The sequence below is a fragment of the Carcharodon carcharias genome, chromosome 20 (genome assembly GCF_017639515.1).
Source record: "Carcharodon carcharias isolate sCarCar2 chromosome 20, sCarCar2.pri, whole genome shotgun sequence".
NCBI classification, from domain to species: Eukaryota; Metazoa; Chordata; class Chondrichthyes; order Lamniformes; family Lamnidae; genus Carcharodon; species Carcharodon carcharias.
Window position 1 is genome coordinate 66357857 of NC_054486.1, and position 17719 is coordinate 66375575.

General features: G+C 45.6%; 1 protein-coding gene across 4 annotated transcripts in view; it reads right to left on the bottom strand.

Moving 5' to 3' along the window:
* Positions 1–17719, bottom strand: part of frmd6 (FERM domain containing 6) — a 159300-nt gene that overhangs the window by 44929 nt on the left and 96652 nt on the right. For all 4 annotated transcript variants that reach the window (XM_041214657.1, XM_041214660.1, XM_041214659.1 and 1 more), the window contains 2 exons: positions 16075–16261; positions 10064–10219 (listed from right to left, as the gene is read on the bottom strand). In XM_041214657.1, coding sequence (XP_041070591.1) covers positions 10064–10219; positions 16075–16261 — 343 coding nt within the window. The remainder of the gene's footprint in view (positions 1–10063; positions 10220–16074; positions 16262–17719) is intronic.

Below are 17719 nucleotides of genomic sequence, written 5' to 3' on the forward strand. Positions count from 1 at the left end.
GGACTCGCCCCTTCCTGATGTCGGGTCCCTCGATCAGGCATTGTGTGCCTTTGAACAAGGACAACCCCCTGCAAGTGATCCCACAGGGGTCAGTATGTTGTCGTCCCTGCATGGTTAATACCAGCAGCAGTAGGATGAAGCCCTTAAGTGGGCATTAATTGCCCGCTATAGGGACTCAATTCATGGTGGGGGGAATGGAAAGGCCATTCACGAGCCTTCCCGCCATGGTCTTAATTGGGGTGGAGACAGTTAGGTGGCAGAGGCCCCAACTGCCACTCTCCTGCTTGATTAAATGCCCCCACCACCAAACTTGCCACAGGGGAGGGCATTAAATAACACCCACAGACTTTGTTCGGAGATTGTATTCTAATCAGTATTTATTCGTTTGAAACTGATGTATGAATGAACAATGCCAATTTCACAAACAGCTGAACACAGATTTAAAATGAGCCTTAGATCCATAATTAGATTGTTATACCAGGGAGCCCTGAGGGATGATTAGTGCATGTAATCTAAAGAGGAACTATAGAAAAGTCCATCACTATCCAAGTGGAAATACTTTAATTACATCTAGCAACTAACAAAAGAAAGTCTAAGGTGGCAAAATCTGCAGCACCTATTAGTTTTAGTACCAAAATGGCATCCTCCCCCTTGGGTGAATGCTCCCCAGAACCAAACTTATCATGTGGGAGGGCATTAAGAAAGATTTTGACATCAGTCAGTGTGTAACACTATTTTGACGCCAGTGCAGCCATTTTCAATCTCACTGCTCCAGCTTACAACCTCTTTTAAACACACACAGCTAAATACGTGTTCAGCACACACCCCCAACCACCACTAGTTCCATTCAAAGGAATCATCAACCACTTTCAGATTAATTTCTCCTGGTTCTGTTTGAGATTGTGGAAGTGCTTGGTGGGTTGAAGAGTTGGTTGAAGTTGGTGATGTTGACAGGGGCTGCTGCTGCATGTGGAAAAGGACTTGGTTGTGACTGAAGGTCTTTGGGCAAACATTCTTCCGGTCATGGGTGGCACACTTGCAATTACCTTTGGTTGCAGCAAGAGCGGGAGATGGAGTAGAAGCAGCAAAGAAGAGGACAAGCTGCCTGCAAAGGGAGGAAGGGAGCTGGGCTCACAGTCAGAGGCCTTATCCACTTTGGATCTTCTTGGACCACTTTTTTTATTATTTCATGGGATGTGAGCACCTCTGGCAAGGCCAACATTTGTTGCTCATCCCTAATTGCCTTTGAGAAGGTGGTTGTGAGCTGCCTCCTTGAACTGCTGCAATCTACGTGGTGTAGTTACACACCTGCAGTGCTGTTAGGAAGGGACTTCCAGAATTTTAAACCTGCAACAAAAGAGGAAGAGCAACATATTTCCAAGTCAGGATAGTGTGTGGCTTGGATGGAAATTTGCAGGTGATGGTGTTCCCATGCATCTGCTGCCCTTGTCCTACTAGGTGGTAGAAGTTGTGGGTTTGGAAGGTGCTGCTCAAGAAACTTTAGCGAGTTGCTGCAGTGCATCTTATATACGGTACACACTGCTGCCACGGTGCATCAGTGGTGGAGGGAGTGAATATTTAAGATGGTGGATGGGGTGCCAATCAAGTGGGCTGCATTGCCCTGATGTTGTCGAGCTTCTTGAGTGTTGTTGCAGCCTCACTCATCCAGGAAAGTATCCCATCACACTCCTGACTTGTGTCTTGTAGATGGTGGACAAGCTTTGAAATGTCAGGAGGTGAGTTTTTCACCACAGAATTCCCAGCCTCTGACCTGCTCCTGTAACCACAGTATATATGTGGCTATTCCAGTTAATTTTCTGGTCAATAGTAACCCCCAGAATGTTGACAGTGGGGGATTCAGCAAGGGTAATACCGTTCAATGCCAAAGGGAGATGGTTAGGTTATCCCTTGTCGGAGATGGTCGTTTCTGGCAGTTGCATGGCACAAATGTTACTTGCCATTTATGAGCCCAAGCCTGATTTTGTGCAAATCTTGCTGCACATGGACATGACTGCTTCAGTATCTGAGGAGTCATGAATGGTGCTGAACATTGCACAATCATCAGCGAACATCCCCACTTCTGATCGTATGCTGGAAGTGAGGTCATTGATGAAGCAGCTGAAGATGATTGGGCCGAGGACACTACCCTGAGGAACTCCTGCAGTGATGTACTGGAACTGAGATGATTGACCTCCAACAACCACAACCATCTTCCTTTGTGCTAGGTATCACTCCAACCAGCAGAGTTTTTCCTCTGATACTAATTGGTTCTGTTTTGCTAGGGTCCCATGATGCCACACTTGGTCAAATGCTGCCTTGGTGTCAAGGGCAGTCACTCTGACCTCAGTTCCTGAGTTCAGTTTTTTTGTCCACGTTTGGACCAAGGCAATAATGAGGTCAGCAGTCAAATGGCTCTGGCAGAACCCAAACTGAGAATCAGCGAGCGGATTATTGCTGAATAAGTGCCACTTGATAGCACTGTTGATGACACCTCCCAGCTGATGATCGAGAATAGGGCGGTAATTGGCTAGATTGGATTTTCCTGCTTTTTGTGGACAGGACATACCTGAGTAATTTTCCACATGTCGGGTAGATGCCAGTGTTGTTGCTGCACTAGAACAGCCTGACTATGGGCACAGCTAGTTCTGGAGCACAAGTCTGCAGTAATATTGCCAGGATATTGTCAGGGCCTATAGCCTTTGCAGTATCTAGTACCTTCAGCCGTTTTTTTGATAACATGTGGAGTGAATAAAATTGGCTCTAGACTAGCATCTGTGATGCTGGGGACCTCCAGAGGAGGCTGAGATGGATCTTCTGGCTAAAGGTGGCTGCAAATGCCTCAATCTTGTCTTTTGCACTGATGTGTAGGGTTCTCACATCATTGAGGATGGGATGTTTGTGGAGCCTCCTCCTCCGAATAATTGTTTAATTGTCCACCACTATTCACAACTGGGTTTGGCCAGACTGAAGAGTTTTGATCTGATATCTGTTGGTTGCAGGATCACTTAGCTCTGTCTGTCACATGCTGCTTCTGCTGTTTGGTATGCAAGCAGCCCTGTATTTTATCTTCACCAGGTTGGCATTTCAGTTTTTTGGTATGCCTGGTGCTCCTCCTGCCATGCTCTCCTGTGCTCCTCATTGAACCAGGGTTGATCCCACAGCATGATGGCAATGGTAGAGTGAGTGATATACCAGACTATGTGGTTACAGATTATCATTGAATGCAATTCTGCTGCTGCTGCTGAGACCCACAGCACCTCATGGATGCCCAGTTTTGAGTTGCTAAATCTTGTTTCAAATATATCCCATTTAGCATGATGCTAGTGCCACACTGCAAGATGGAGGATATCCTCAACATGAAGAAGAGACTCCATTTCCACTCCTATCCATACTGTCATGGACAGATACATCTCCGACAATAAAGGTTGAGGGGAGGTCTAGTAGTTTTTTTTTCCTCTTGTTGGTTCCCTCACTCACTGCTGCAGGCCCAGTCTGGCAAACATGTCCTTTAGGACTTGGCCAGATTGGTCATTAGCAATGCTAGACATCGAAATTCCACCCTCCTCTCTCCCCCCACCCCCCACCCAAAATAATATTCCGTGCCCTTGGCACCCTCAGTGCTTCTTCCAAGTGGTATTCAACATGGAGGAGTTCCGAGTCATCAGCTGAGGGAGGGTGGTATGTGGTAATCAGCTGGTGATTTCCTTCTCCATGTTCGACCTGATGTCATGAGACTTCATGCAGTTTGGGGTAAATGTTGAGAACACCAAGGGCAACTCCCTCCTGACTGTACACAACTGTGCCACCCACCCCTGCTAGTTCCATCCTACTGTTGGGCCAGAACATACCCAAGGATGGTGATGGAGATATCTGAGATATTGGCTGTAAAGTATGTTTCAGTGAGTATGATTATATCAGGCTGTTGATTGACTAGTGTGAGGAACAATTCTCCCAATTTTATCACAAGCTCCCAGATGTTAGTACAGAGGACTTTGCAGTACAGAGGAGTTCTTTATGCAAGGAGAGAGGATTTCATTGTACTTTCTCTGACCAGAGAAAAGTAGATAGATGTACACATAACTTTGAACGCGCTGCATCTCAAGGCTGAGATGTACCCCAACCGCAAAGTATTTCACTCATTTAATGTTTAGCTGGTGTGTGACCACGCTTGGCGCACCATGCCAGTGAATTCTGCTATCCTGAAAGCAATTTTGATGCTTTCATTCTGCACCAGGCCTCTGTTCCCTCAATCTTCTAATCATCACATCAAAGCAGAGGGTAGCTGCTGGGTGACAAGAACTATCCACTCTATACCTAGCTCATGACTCCCCTCCACAACCCAACCACACAATCGACGCACAATGAGAGCCGTGCTACTACAGTACATGAAAGATCATAGGGGTGCTGAAGCAACAGTTCCATTGCGTCAACAATTCTGGAGCAGCCCTCCAGTATAGAGCTGCGCATGTGTCCCTGTAGCAGTCTGCAGTATTCTCCATAATGAGGGCACAGCACTTGCCACCAGGGATATGGAAAGCAGCTCGATAAGGGAGCAGGAGGGATGGAGGGATGAAGGGAGGAGGCATCTTGCAGATCCAAGTTCTTGCTGTGCTAATTGTGATTGCCTCATCCAACTACATTTTGCATGAATACAACCACAATTCCCCATCATAAAACAGTGCCATTCATGTTATGGAACACTACAGCATCTTCCTGGCCACGATGCAGAAATAAAAGCCACAACAAAGCAACCATTTCATATCAATTTTATCCAACAAAGCACCCAATATCCATGCAAAAGTTAATTATTCACCCTTGCATATCCCCTTCCTGCCTATGCTGCAGGTGCCTTTGCCTATCCTTGTGCTCCCGCACAGTGCTACCCCAGTGGTTACAGTACACTTGATGGAAGGCTGCTGATGGCCTAAGGATACCCTCAAGGATGGACCTAAACAGCCAGGCTTCAGAGGACACCATGTTAGGACGTACGGCACATTGTGGGCTGGATGGCTGACAGGCACCTGCAGGGACACTGGTGGAGTGGTCGTGGTGACAGCACAAACCTGCTGTCATCCTGAGATATAGTAGAAGGTTCATGCCCCACGAAGCCACCTCCACTCCCTCAGGGCAGCACCTCAGCAATCCTTGTAACCTGCTGCAGCACAGATTGCTGGTTGTTGTGAGACCCTTAAAGCCCCTTTAAGCACTGGTATCTGCAGTCATGATGGCAGCAGTCCAAGCCTGCAAGGCAACAAGCAGGGGTTGCATGGCAACAAGCAGAGATCTCATGGCCTCAGCCTGAGCTTCCACTGCAGCACTGAGACATTGGCTGGGTCCTTGTTGTGCTGCAATGAAAGCTGAGATATTGGCCATCAGGCGCTATATCATGGTCAGCTGTGGAGGTCAGCACTCATGGAGTTGTCATCACTTCAGGTGCCATGCAAAGTCCTGTGCCAAGTTGCAGCTGAGTTCTCCATACTCCCTGAGAGTGAGAACAGGCTCTCTAGCAGACTATTCAATGCACCAAACATTCTCATGTGTATTGCCATCAGCCTTTCTCTGTATGCCAGCCCATCAAAGTCCTCAGCACGAGGACCCATGTACGACCTCTTCCTCCAAGGAGCTGGTCCCCACATTAGCTTGCCCTGCCCTACCTACAGCCCACTGGTGACTCAGCATGTGCAGATCCAACCTCTCTACTTCTCTCTAAGGTTCACACTGTGCCAGTATCTGAGCTGGCAGCTGTGAATTTGGTGTTGAGTGAAAGTGTTTCTTCTTATCAGTCTCTTGTCCTTCTTGCTCATCAGAATCCTGTACCAGCACTTGACCAGGTGGTGCCAGTTCTTGGGCATCTGAAAGAATATAGGCACAGAGTAGAATTGGGGTGAGGGATAAGGTGGGGAAACAAGAGATGCATGGTTACACCATCTGCAGCTTGTATATCACAAGAGTTTTGGGATTAGGGGGAGCCGGAGTGTCAATGGATTAGGTAGGAATGTACCATCAATCTTTACAGTTGCAGCCTTGCTGCTGACCAGGGCTTCAGTCATGGACACTCCAATGAGTGCTAGCACCTTCTCCTCCAGGAAGGTGCGGTCCTGCAGTCCCCCTCTAGTTAGCTGCTACCCTCCTATTATGGGTCACTTTGTCCTGCAAGAGAGAGGGAAGTGTGTTAATGGGAGGAATTTTATGGAGGCAACAGGTATCTCAGCTGCCAGCTGGTGAGACCCATGCTGCCTCCTCCTTGGAAAGTCTGCCCTATTACAATCAGGCAGTTGAAAAGTCAGCAGTGGGACTTTGACAGGATCAGGACCCCCAGGACAGGAAGTCCCACCTGCTGAGAGCTGCTGGCTTTTACTCAGCAGTGCCACTGGGAAGGCGGTGGCTGCTGCGGGAAATATACCCACCAGATGCCCAGGATCGCGGAGGTAAGGGATGGTGGGAGGGGTTTCATACAGTGGAGGTTGGTAGCAGGGTTAGGGGAATGGCTCTCAGAGGCCCCCTCCCTCTTAACCTGTGGATGCTGGGTTCCTCAATCAGACACCGAGTGCCTTTGAACGAAGGACCCCCACCCCCCCAGGATACCACAAGCAACCCACACAGACTTGCCTGTCATGCTGCCCGTGTGGCAACAAGCCTGTCCTTTGCTGGGTTAATACCAGAAATGGCAGAAAGAGGCCCTTAATTGGCCATTTACCATTGACCAGAAACTGAACTAGACTAGCCTTATAAATACTGTAGCTACAAAGCAGGTCAGAGGCTGCGGCAAGTAACTCACCTCCTGACTCCCCAAAGCCTGTCCACCATCTGCAAGGCACAGGTCAGGAGCGTGATGGAATACTCTCCACTTGCCTGGAAGAGTGTAGCTCCAACAACACTCAAGGAGCTTGACACCATCCAGGACAAAGCAACCTGCCTTGATTGGCACCAAATCCATAAAAATTCACTCTCTCCACCACTAACACACAGTGGCAGCAGTGTATACCATCTACAAGAAGCACTGCAAGCACCAAGGCTCCTTAGATAGCACTTTCCAGACCGACAACTGCTACCATCTAGATAGACAATGGCAGTAGACACATGGGAACACCACCACCTCGAAGTTCCCCTCCAAGTCACTCACCATCCTGACTTGGAAATATATCGCCGTTCATTCACTGTCGCGGGGTCAATATCCTGGAATTCCCTCACTAACAGCACTGTGGGTGTGCCGACAGCACATGGACTCCAGCGGTTCAAGAAGGCAGCTCACCACCACCTTCTCAAAGGGCAATTAGTGATGGGCAATAAATGCTGGTCTAGCCAGTGATGCCCACATCCCATAAATGAATTAAAAAAAATATTGCCCACTTAAGAGCCTCAACTGACAGCCGGGCGAGAAGGCTTTCCACAGGCCTTCCTACCACGGACGTAATTGGGATGGAGGCAGGAAGGTGGCGATGTCGCCACTGGCCATCATCCCACCTGTTAAATGGCCCCCTCACCTCTAAATTCACCACAGGGGAAGAGCATAAAATACCGCCCAGAGAGTGATGCAATGTGTTTAGGTGATGTGCCTGCCACAGTTGGATAGCTGACAGTGGGTGCAAGCTGTGAGATTTGAGTGTGAGAATTGCAGCAGTGCTAAGTGTGAAGTGAGGCTCTGAATGTTGGGTATGAGTCATGCTTAGTCAGGACTTTGGGTAGGTGAGTGAATGGTGCCGTGTAAGGCCAGCAGTTTATTTATAAGGATATGCATATGTAGACGCATTCACTCATTGAATGCTTTGCAGCATTGCATCCAGGTCCTCAGAGCTTGATTGCTGGTATTGACAATAATGGCTACCTGCTCCCACTGCCTTCTCAGTGTCTGAAGGCCTTCCAGCCCTCGGTAGGAAAAGGAACTCTCTCCTCTGGTACCATGGCTTCCACTGCTAAATCAGAGAATCTAAAAGCACACCATCTGGCCTGCTGTGCCATTTCCAACACAGACTCTTCTTGAACCAGTTCCAGCAGCTGCTGCAGCCAAGATGCACCTTGTCTTTAAAAGGTGGAGTCTGGCTTTAAGAAGTGCAGGCTGGCTTTAAGTGGTACTAGCCTCGCGTGAACGAGGCATCTTGCTGAGGCGTGCAACCACTCAGCAACATACTTAGCAATGGGCTGCCTGCCACCTTTAAATGGTCAGGCAGCACGATATTTATGTGCTGTCTGCATAGCTACTAACAAGTGGGGGTTAATCCCACATCTCAATCCCTGCACCCGATTATCTGTGTACTCCAATCTCCACTCCCATCAAATACCTTGTCACAGAACCTAGAAACACATTTTTTGGCAGACTAATGTTCACAGAGGAATAACACTAGATTCCACGAAAATGGTAAAATAGTGGGATTGCTGTATAATGACAGTTGTGAAATCTTTTGTCCATGATGAGCATGCAGGAATATTAACCAATATGAAAAAAATAACATAATAAAGATGGCCCAATGCACTTTACAGAACCCACAGAATCACAGAATCTTAACGGCACAGAAGGAGGCTATTCGGCCCATTGTGTCTGCACCAGCTGACCTAGTGCCACTGCCCTACATTTTCCCCACACCCCTGCACATTGTTTCTATTCAAATAATGAACTAATGCCCTCTTGAATGCCTCAATTGAACCTGCCTCCACCACACTTCCAGGCAGTACATTCCAGACCTGAACCACTCGTGTGAAAAAGTTTTTTCTCTTGTCGCATTTGCTTGGAGTGTAGTAAAGATAAGCATTAATGCAAAATTCTGTTTATCCCAACTCTTAGAGGTAGATAAAATATTAGACAGCACAGGGGATGAACTGGATACAGAATAATGCAAGACATTTGTTAATATTTCAAATTTCTTAATTAGATGGCATATAATTTCTACTCTGGGTGTAGGGGACACACTAAATGCTGTTTTTTCCTGTTTATAACAATTTTTATTTGGTAGGTGTACAATCATTACTGTAGCAACCATATCCTTGTGATGCGATTCTATCTGATGCAATGAGTGACAAATTGCAACCAATAAATAACAACATATGATAATGTGGATATTAATCAAAACCAGACAGCGATGAAAATGAGCACCAGCCATTGAACAAACACCCTAATTCTATTGCTTTTGGTTATAATGTTGAATAAAGTATTTTTTTCCTCATACACTTCTTTCAGTACTAACAGAAATGAGCGGCAAAAACAAAGGTTCACAGGAGATAGCAGGTAAACAACAACTGTGGCAGTTCGTTTTGATAGCAAACAACTTTTGGAGTGTGGTGGGTACAAGCCTGTACAGAAAGCATGCTGTGCATTTATTAATTTGGCATGCATAGTTTTACACACAGGTACAGAAGAATAAGAGTTTAGGCATAAACACAATGAGCTGGGTCGAAGGTCAATGTTTCTGAGCTTGGGCATGTACTCTTTGTGTTAAACTGGATAATGGCTAAGTGCAGCATCTTATCATGAAATAGTGAGGGCCAAAAAAAAATTCAGGATATATTTTTACATCGCAATATCTTTGCTGGGTATCGAAGACATGTAAACCAGGACAGACCGTGAAATGGTGTAATAAACTCTTACTTTTGTGTGGCCTTAACTGTTGCTAAGCAAAAACAGAAAACAAAGAATGAAACAAAATTCATAGGCTGCAGGCATAAGCTGTACCTATGCATCTCACAGTTTTATTATTTCCCCCTCCCTGAGCCTTTACCTCCTCAGTGCAAAGTCAGGCTTTCCCTGCACCGTCTAACCTCAGTCAGTTGCTACAAGGTCACAAATCACTTTTTAACCAGAGTTGCTGCAGAGTTTTCATCTCTAAAATGCCACTCACTGTCTTACTATTTTTCCTAGATTGCGGTTTCCCCGAACTATGGTTGACAACACCAATACAGCTGCAGGCAACCATTCCACTAACCTGATCACTGGTAACCTTCCCAGGTTGTGAAAGCAATCAGACAAAAAGAAATCTCAGTAAATAGAAAATTCTTTCAGTCAGTGCTTTCAATAAACATTCTGAGCATTCTGTCTGAACTGAAGCCACAGTATATTCATTCTGTTCCTTACCTTATATAGCCTGTAATAATGAACAGCCACATCATCTAGCTGGACAGCCTCCTTGATGTATTTGAGATGTGCTTCTGAGGCTGTAAGTGCATACTGGTCCTTGTGCATATTTGGAATGTGTTTCAAAATATATTCCTTTCCTCGCTTGGTAACCACCTGTAAGAGTAAATAATTCTCTTTTAAATTAAATATTTTTGTACCTTGTTATGTAGTGTGTGACAATTATACAATTTTCATGGACTAAAGTCACTGCAGCCCCAAAACATTATTACGCTACTTGCATGAATCCGTTAAGTGTTATATTTGTCTCAAGTATTTTCACAAAGGCAAAAAAGCAATTTTAATATAACATTAATATGAGTTCTGTAAGGCAGAGACGCAGCTCACAATTTTGAACATTCAAAATGCTTAACGCTGTCTAGGGCCGGGATTTTCCATGCCCACTTACATCGGGCATATTCACAGCGTGAGTGGACAATATGGCGAGAAGGCCAAAAATCGGTTTCACAACATCGTGAAACCAGTTCGCGATCACCCGCTCAGCCCATCGATGGTGGGCTGCGTTTCCCGCCATTAGACATTGGGGACCTTATTGTAATACATCAGCATATCATTATAAGGCCAGCTCGGTGGACTCCTCCACTCCCGGCCTCGCTGGATCGTCCGCGGGAAAAGATGCCGATGTATTTCACAGCAGCTCGGGACTTCAAGGTTTGTTTGCCTACCTTGCCTTGGTCAGCAATCGCAGTCATCAGCGCCAGGCTTCACAGACAGCACCGCGTTACTTTTGGGGGGGTGCTCACGGGCAGGTCTCTACCTACCAGATCAGCCAAATGTGGGTGGCTTTTCAACAGCTGCAGGGCTAGGGCTTGCCTGGGGAAGGAGGAGAAGTGGCCTCAGGCAAGGGAAGTGGCTGCAGGACAAGGACTGTACTGGAGAAAGAGGGTAACCCAGGGTGTATGTGGGACACATGTTGATCTGTGTAAGTGGCGTTAAGATGTGAGGGCTGAGGAGGCAGTCTCCACAGGAGATGAGGCCAGATGGACATGTGAGGGTGTGTGTGTGAGAATGGGTGATGATGTCCCTTGAGCTGGCAGTGAGTGAGATGCCAGTAAGTGTGTGTGAGTTTAGAATGATGAGATGGTTGCCATACCCTGGCTGCAGGGATGAGATCATTCATTCTCTATCTGCATTGGATGGCCAACCTCTTCTGTGCAGCATCAGCACTGATCACCACTGCCATTGCCTACCAAGCCAGAGTGGTAAAGTTTCTACCCTTACTGTAGCCAAAGTGAGGGTACAGGATATCACAGTGGGCCTCCACGGCATCCAAAAGACGCTCTGGGGCTGCAGCCTTCTTGCCTTTCAGGGCCATGTCTTCTTTGCTGCAGTCCTGGGCTGGAAGCACTGAGCGCGGCTGTACCTTAAATGTGGTGCCTGGCATGATGAAGTGGCGAGGTGATGGTGTGGCAGGTGAATCGGAGCCCATCCACCATAAAACCAGCATGTTTCCCGGGAATGCATAATTAAGGCTGCGGGTTTGGGATGATACATCATTTTTCCCGCCCGCTACCACACTTAGTGCAGATCTAGGATGATTCTGCCCTAGTTGTTTTTAGAGTGCTGAATCAATATACTTTCCATGCAGCTCACCAGCAACATGTAACTCAGCCAATCTGTCTGTGGGTGTTCTGATAAAAAAAAAATTGGCTTCTTAAAATGAAATATAATATGTACAGTTTATTGTAACCATGGGATATACTGTGAAGAAAAATATTTTATCAAACTGTTATTGAAACCTAATATTAGCTTTACACAGAACAAAATAACACCCCAATTTAAGACCTGATAGTGATGTTTTCAGTTCTTGCATATAATAAAATATATTGATTAAAATTTTCAGATGTTTTTCCCAGTGGAAACTAATTATTTTTCTCCTTTGTCTCCAATTTTTAAATGCAATTTGAATCACAACTCCATGAAATGAAAAATGAGTAGTAAAATGTCTGACTGGTGATTGCTTCACAGCAATCTGTTGCTAATATTATGTCTGATGAGTTTTATCACTTCCCATCCAATCTCATAAACCAAAACAGATCAGACTCCCTGCTCCATGCCAACTGCCCTTCAAATGAATGAGCACAGTGTACTGCCAAAAAGGACCAAAATCAAAGGCATAGAGGAGTCACACTTTACTTTGCATTTATCTCTTTGCTGAAGCTTTGCCGGAGCAGAGGCTAGAGGCTAAGAAAATAAGGAGCTGAAATCAAATGAACAATTATTGGACTTGTATCAAAATGCACTAATGTTAGTAACTGTGAGCACAAAATGTTGGTCTCCAAGTCCACAGTCTAATAGCCTAAAATTTACATATGTTACAACATATGACTTTTGCTCCCTCAATTTTTACTTCATGTTGTTTCCAGACTGGAACACACAGCTGCAACCTACTATTACATTTATTTGGATCAAAAGATGCCTGTTTTGGGATTTGAATCAGCTCTGAGACACTGAACTTCAAAAAGAGTTTGTGAAGGTAAAGAAATGACTAATCAAAATGGCAAACTCATTTCTGTGAATCTAAAACACACACACGCATGCATATAGTATATACACAGATACACACACACTAATACATATAAAGGCACACACGTCTTACTTACAAAACAAAGTTTGCCATAGGTTTATTCTGCAAGGCTTTTAAAAAGACATGAGATTCAGTGTATTCAGACGCAATAAGTTGTCTTTAAATGCTCTAAGAAATATCTTAAGTATATAGTTGTTCAAATCCCCTGTTATTTTGTGGTTTATGTGTTGTCTTTTTCAGTCTGTGTACTAAGGTCATTATGGATATTTAGTGCCCATAAGTAGCAAATTGCTAACTTTATTATTTTAAGAGAAGACAGCAATAGGCGTTATTACATAATGGCCTGTAACTTCCGAGCTCCCCAGCATTGGATTTGGGGGTTATCCTAAAGATGCACTGGGGAAGCCCTCTGGGAAGTTCCCAGCTAAGGGTTTGCATGACAATTGCCCAGATGTGCTAACTTCCTCTGGACAATTGTGCTGTGCTGGGAACCATCCGAAAATACAGTTTAAATAGCAAACATCGGATGGTTCCGCCAAGGTTATACCAATAGTTACTCAGAATAAGTTAGGAGAATTAACATCTCTTCTAACTCCTGAATAACTATTGTGAAGACCCAGACCGACCTGACGGGACACCACTCCCCCAATATCCAACACCCCCCCACACCCCCAACCTCCGACACCAACCAACCCCTTGACCTCTGACAACCCCCACCCCTCCAACACTCCCCACTCCACCCCGGACCTTGGACCAGCCCCCATGGACTTCCGACTGTCACCCTCACCCCCGAGCTTCGACTGGCCGCCCCGACCTCGGACCTCCCCCCCACTCCCACTACGAACCTCCCCTCCGGACCTCCGAACACCCAGAACCTCCGACTCCCACCCACTGCCTCCATTCCACCGCCCTCCCCCCACCCCCCCCACAGACCTCAGACCCCCTGCTCCATGACTCTCCCCCCCTCCCCCCCGCCAGACCTCCGACCCCTCCCCAAGAAACCCCCCGGACCGAATCCCTCATCTCATGACACCTTCGACATTGGAGTGCCCCCCACCCCACGAACCCCTTGGTCCTCTAACCCACCCTCCGCCCTGACCTTGGAATCCCCCCCAATCCCCCCACCCCAACCCCATACCTTGACCCTCCCTCCCCAGACCTCCGACCGAACTCCCCCCACCGCCTTCCCCAGACCACTGACCCACATCACGGACACCCCCAACCCCCCAAATCCTATCCAGTTACCTTCTCCCTGGTCTGTCAATTTCCCTGGCCCTTTTGATGTATCGACTGTACAGCGGCGTGCTGCAAAAAAGTTGGGGGGGGTGGCCTCATTGAATCCGCTGGAGCTAGATTTCACTGGGGCCTGCGAGGAGTCTTTCAATACAGGCCCCAAGCAGCTCTGGCGAATGGAAGTGTCAGCGCAATTTTCAAGACCAGGTAAGTAGGTATTTATTTCTTCTGATTCCTATGGGCCAACACTTTCCGACGCAAGTCAGAAATTACGACCTATAGCTTTTATCATTCTCATAGACCCCTTTCCTGTCTAAACAGTTCAATATGAAAAGTTTTCCTTGCTAACAGTGTGTATTCTTGTTGTGACCTAACTTGATAAAACATGAAAAGCTAGCATATGCTTCAATACAGAAACATTTAGCTTTGCACAGTTTAATATTCTGCATCCACTGGACATCTTACAGGGGCTACTGGTCAAAATGATCAAAAGGTCAAAATTGGAAAAACCAATAAGATTTTTTTATTTTTTCATGGAGTGTGGAAGGGCAGCATTTATTGCTCTTCCATGGCTGTCCTTGAGAAGGTGATGATGAGCCGTCTTCTTAAACTGCAGTGATCTATGTGGTGTAGGTACACCCACAGTGCTGTTGTGGAGGGAGTTGCAGGATATTGGCAGTGAAGGAGCAGTGATATAATTCCAAATCAGGATGGCCTCTGACTTGCAGGTGGTGGTGTTCCTATGCACCTGCTGCCCTTAATCTTCTGCATGGTAGAGGACATGGGTTTGCAAGATGCTGTCGAAGTAGGCTTGCTGAGTTGCTGCAGTGCATTTTGTAGATGGTACACACTACTGCCACTGTGCATCATTGGTGGAGGTAGTAAATGTTTAAGATGGTGGGTGGGGTGCTGATCAAGCGGGCTGCTTTGTCTTGAAAGGTGGCCAGTGATTTTGGAGCTGCACTCATCAAAACAATGTGGAAAGTATTCCATGATACTCCTGACTTGTACGTTATAGATGATGGACAGGCTTTGGGGAGTCAGGAGGCGAATCACTGCAGTATTCCCAGTCTCTGACCTGTCCTTCAAGTCACAGTATTTATATGGCTGGTCCAGTTAAACTTCTGGTCAATGGTGGCCCCCAAGTTGTTGATAGTGGGGGATTCAACAATGGCAATGCCAATGAATGTCAAAGGGATGGTTGGATTCATTCTTGTTGGCAATGGTCATTGCCTGGCATTTGCGTGGCACAAATATGCAAATTTGTGCAGGCGGAGCTAGAAGAGAAACTCCTACATAAATTGGAAACCACACCAAGATAAAAAAAACTATATCTTAGATAGGTTTCATCTCGGTCTCCTTATGAATCCAGGGTAATGGTAAGTGCTATATTCTTGCCTAAAGAAACTAAGAAACTAAATGCTGATCTTCCAAACCTTTCCCTTTGCTCCAAACAAGCAACATAAATGTGCAACAAACTTTACAATGTGATCCTTTCATTTGGTTTTATTATACATTCCACAATCATGAATTTATCATGTGGCTGGATTTACTTGGTGCTATCATAGCTGAAATCAGACAAGATAGCAGCGGAAAATGAGGGAAAACTGGTTGGTGCAGAGCGCTGCTGGACTCCCATGCCACTATTTCCCTCTCGTCATTCCCACCTGGATGGCCATTGGCTTGATGGAATTGATGGCTGGAAGTAGGGGCCTGGCAATCTGCCCTCTGACCCCAGAGAGCGCCAGCAGAAAGGCAGCAGTAATTCCTGGGACAATAGCAGTAAGTCCCCTAAATCATTAGATGGAAATAGAGAGCCTTGTTCTCTATAATAGACCCAAACACTATCATTTTCAGGTTTCAAGCTCAGTAAAGCCCTACATAAATTTGCATCTTTTGTAGGGTCTTTTTCTGGATGTAAATGTTGGAACTCATGACTGATGATGTCAACCTGACCCAATCCCAACATTTGCATGACTGCACTTAGTGACTATGAACTTACCTTAATGTTCAGTGAAATTTAGGGTGGAATTTAAAGGTTGTATAAAGCTGTTGAACCATGAGTCCCAAATTCCAAACCTCATGCCCTGTTAGATCTTCCAGGTTTACATCCTACCAAACCAGTGGAGTTATGGCTCCTCTGTTTCTGTATCTGTATACTTTAAAGAAATAGCATTTTAAAAGGTCATACCCAAGGAGGAAAGTAAGCTTCTGGCTCAAAATATTTCCCATAATGCTTGTGCCTTTTGTAGTTGCCGAGGTCTGCCTGTAAAGCATAAGCAGCAAGTAGAAAATAGGCCTCCTCGTGTAACATGCACTGGGATTGAAGAACTTGTTTCCGCAAGTGCCAGTAGTAATAGTATCTAGCTGTTCTGTCACTGCAAAGAAAAAATATTAGATTAGAGTCTCTGGCAAACACAGCTATTACATTTTAAAGTGAAGCCACACGTATACTGATAAGTGGTGCTGGAGAAGGGGAGCTGGGTGTTAACCCAGTGGCTGCCTGCTGTTAAGACTGCTTGGCCTCTACTTTTGGATGAGCCATCGGGCCAAACCTTCTTTTGGGCTCGGGAAAACCCAATTTGCACACCTTCATGGCTCACAAACTGCACACCCAACCCACGTGTAACTTCACACTCATTTTTGTCTTTACACACTGGGGTCAGGTTTGCAGTATAGTTTGCAAATCATGCTGGAGTATGTGAGGAGTATGGGTGAGGAGGCGGGCCAGTTAGAAGGCACCCCTCTGTTCTCCAACACAGCATCGCAGCTCCCAACAGTGTTTAACCCCCCCGCAAACCTCACCTCACTTCCCTCACTGCCCATCCACCCATGCCAGCCCATGCCCCCTCAGATCCTCAGATCACTCATGCCATCTCTATGTCTCCCCATGTATCCTCCTCGATAACCATTCACCCAGTATGTACTATGTATAGTCCTCATGTTCCAAGTAACATCAACAAAAAATATTTTACATTCCTTGAAGAAAAAAATAAACCTCTCATCATCTAATAAAAGCCTTTATCACTGATACTGAGAAAAATGCATTCTGTCATGTGAAAAATTACCTTGTAATACTTGTAATCATTTTAGCTTGTGTAAGCAAACCAGAAACCACATCAAAGTGACAATCTGTTATTACAATTTCTTGAAACTATTCATTCACAGCTGAATGGAACACTTACTGTGCTTAAACCAATTAAAACTTGAAACTCAGCCAAGCGCTGACAATGGCCACAACTGTCCAAACAATAGACTATTCTCTGGGAAGGAAAGAACAGAAGGTGCTCAGAAGGCAGAGTTTCTGTCAATCAATGTAAGGGAGCTGGTGATTAGATTTTTTTTTTCAAGTGTCAAAACCAGTTTATTTTTTTTATCAGCCACAGCCATTTAAATCACAGTAGAAAAGATGACAACACAGGCTGACAGGGCATTTTGGTTACATTTTTCACAGCATTATGGCACCTTATCCATTGGAAAAGCACTGTGCTGCATGTGAACAAATACACAAACAAGGCTAGTCAATATAAGGATCAACATACCTTTAAAGCACAGATCTTATGATGAATCACTGCATTAAAAATACTTCTACATTACCATAATAGTGACATTTGAAAGTATGAAGATTTGAAAACACTTTATGTTTACCTTTCAGAATGTTCTGCACTCCTCAGGAGGCTTTCCATTCTGTTCGAGAACTGTCAAAGCTGGTGTGCTTTTAATGGGCTTTCAAAACCCCGCACCACTAGATGAAGATGGTATGTTGGAAGAAATGTGATTTTCGTCTACCATTTAAAATGGGGGATTCAACTTCAGCAGGGGTAGGTATGCATTTT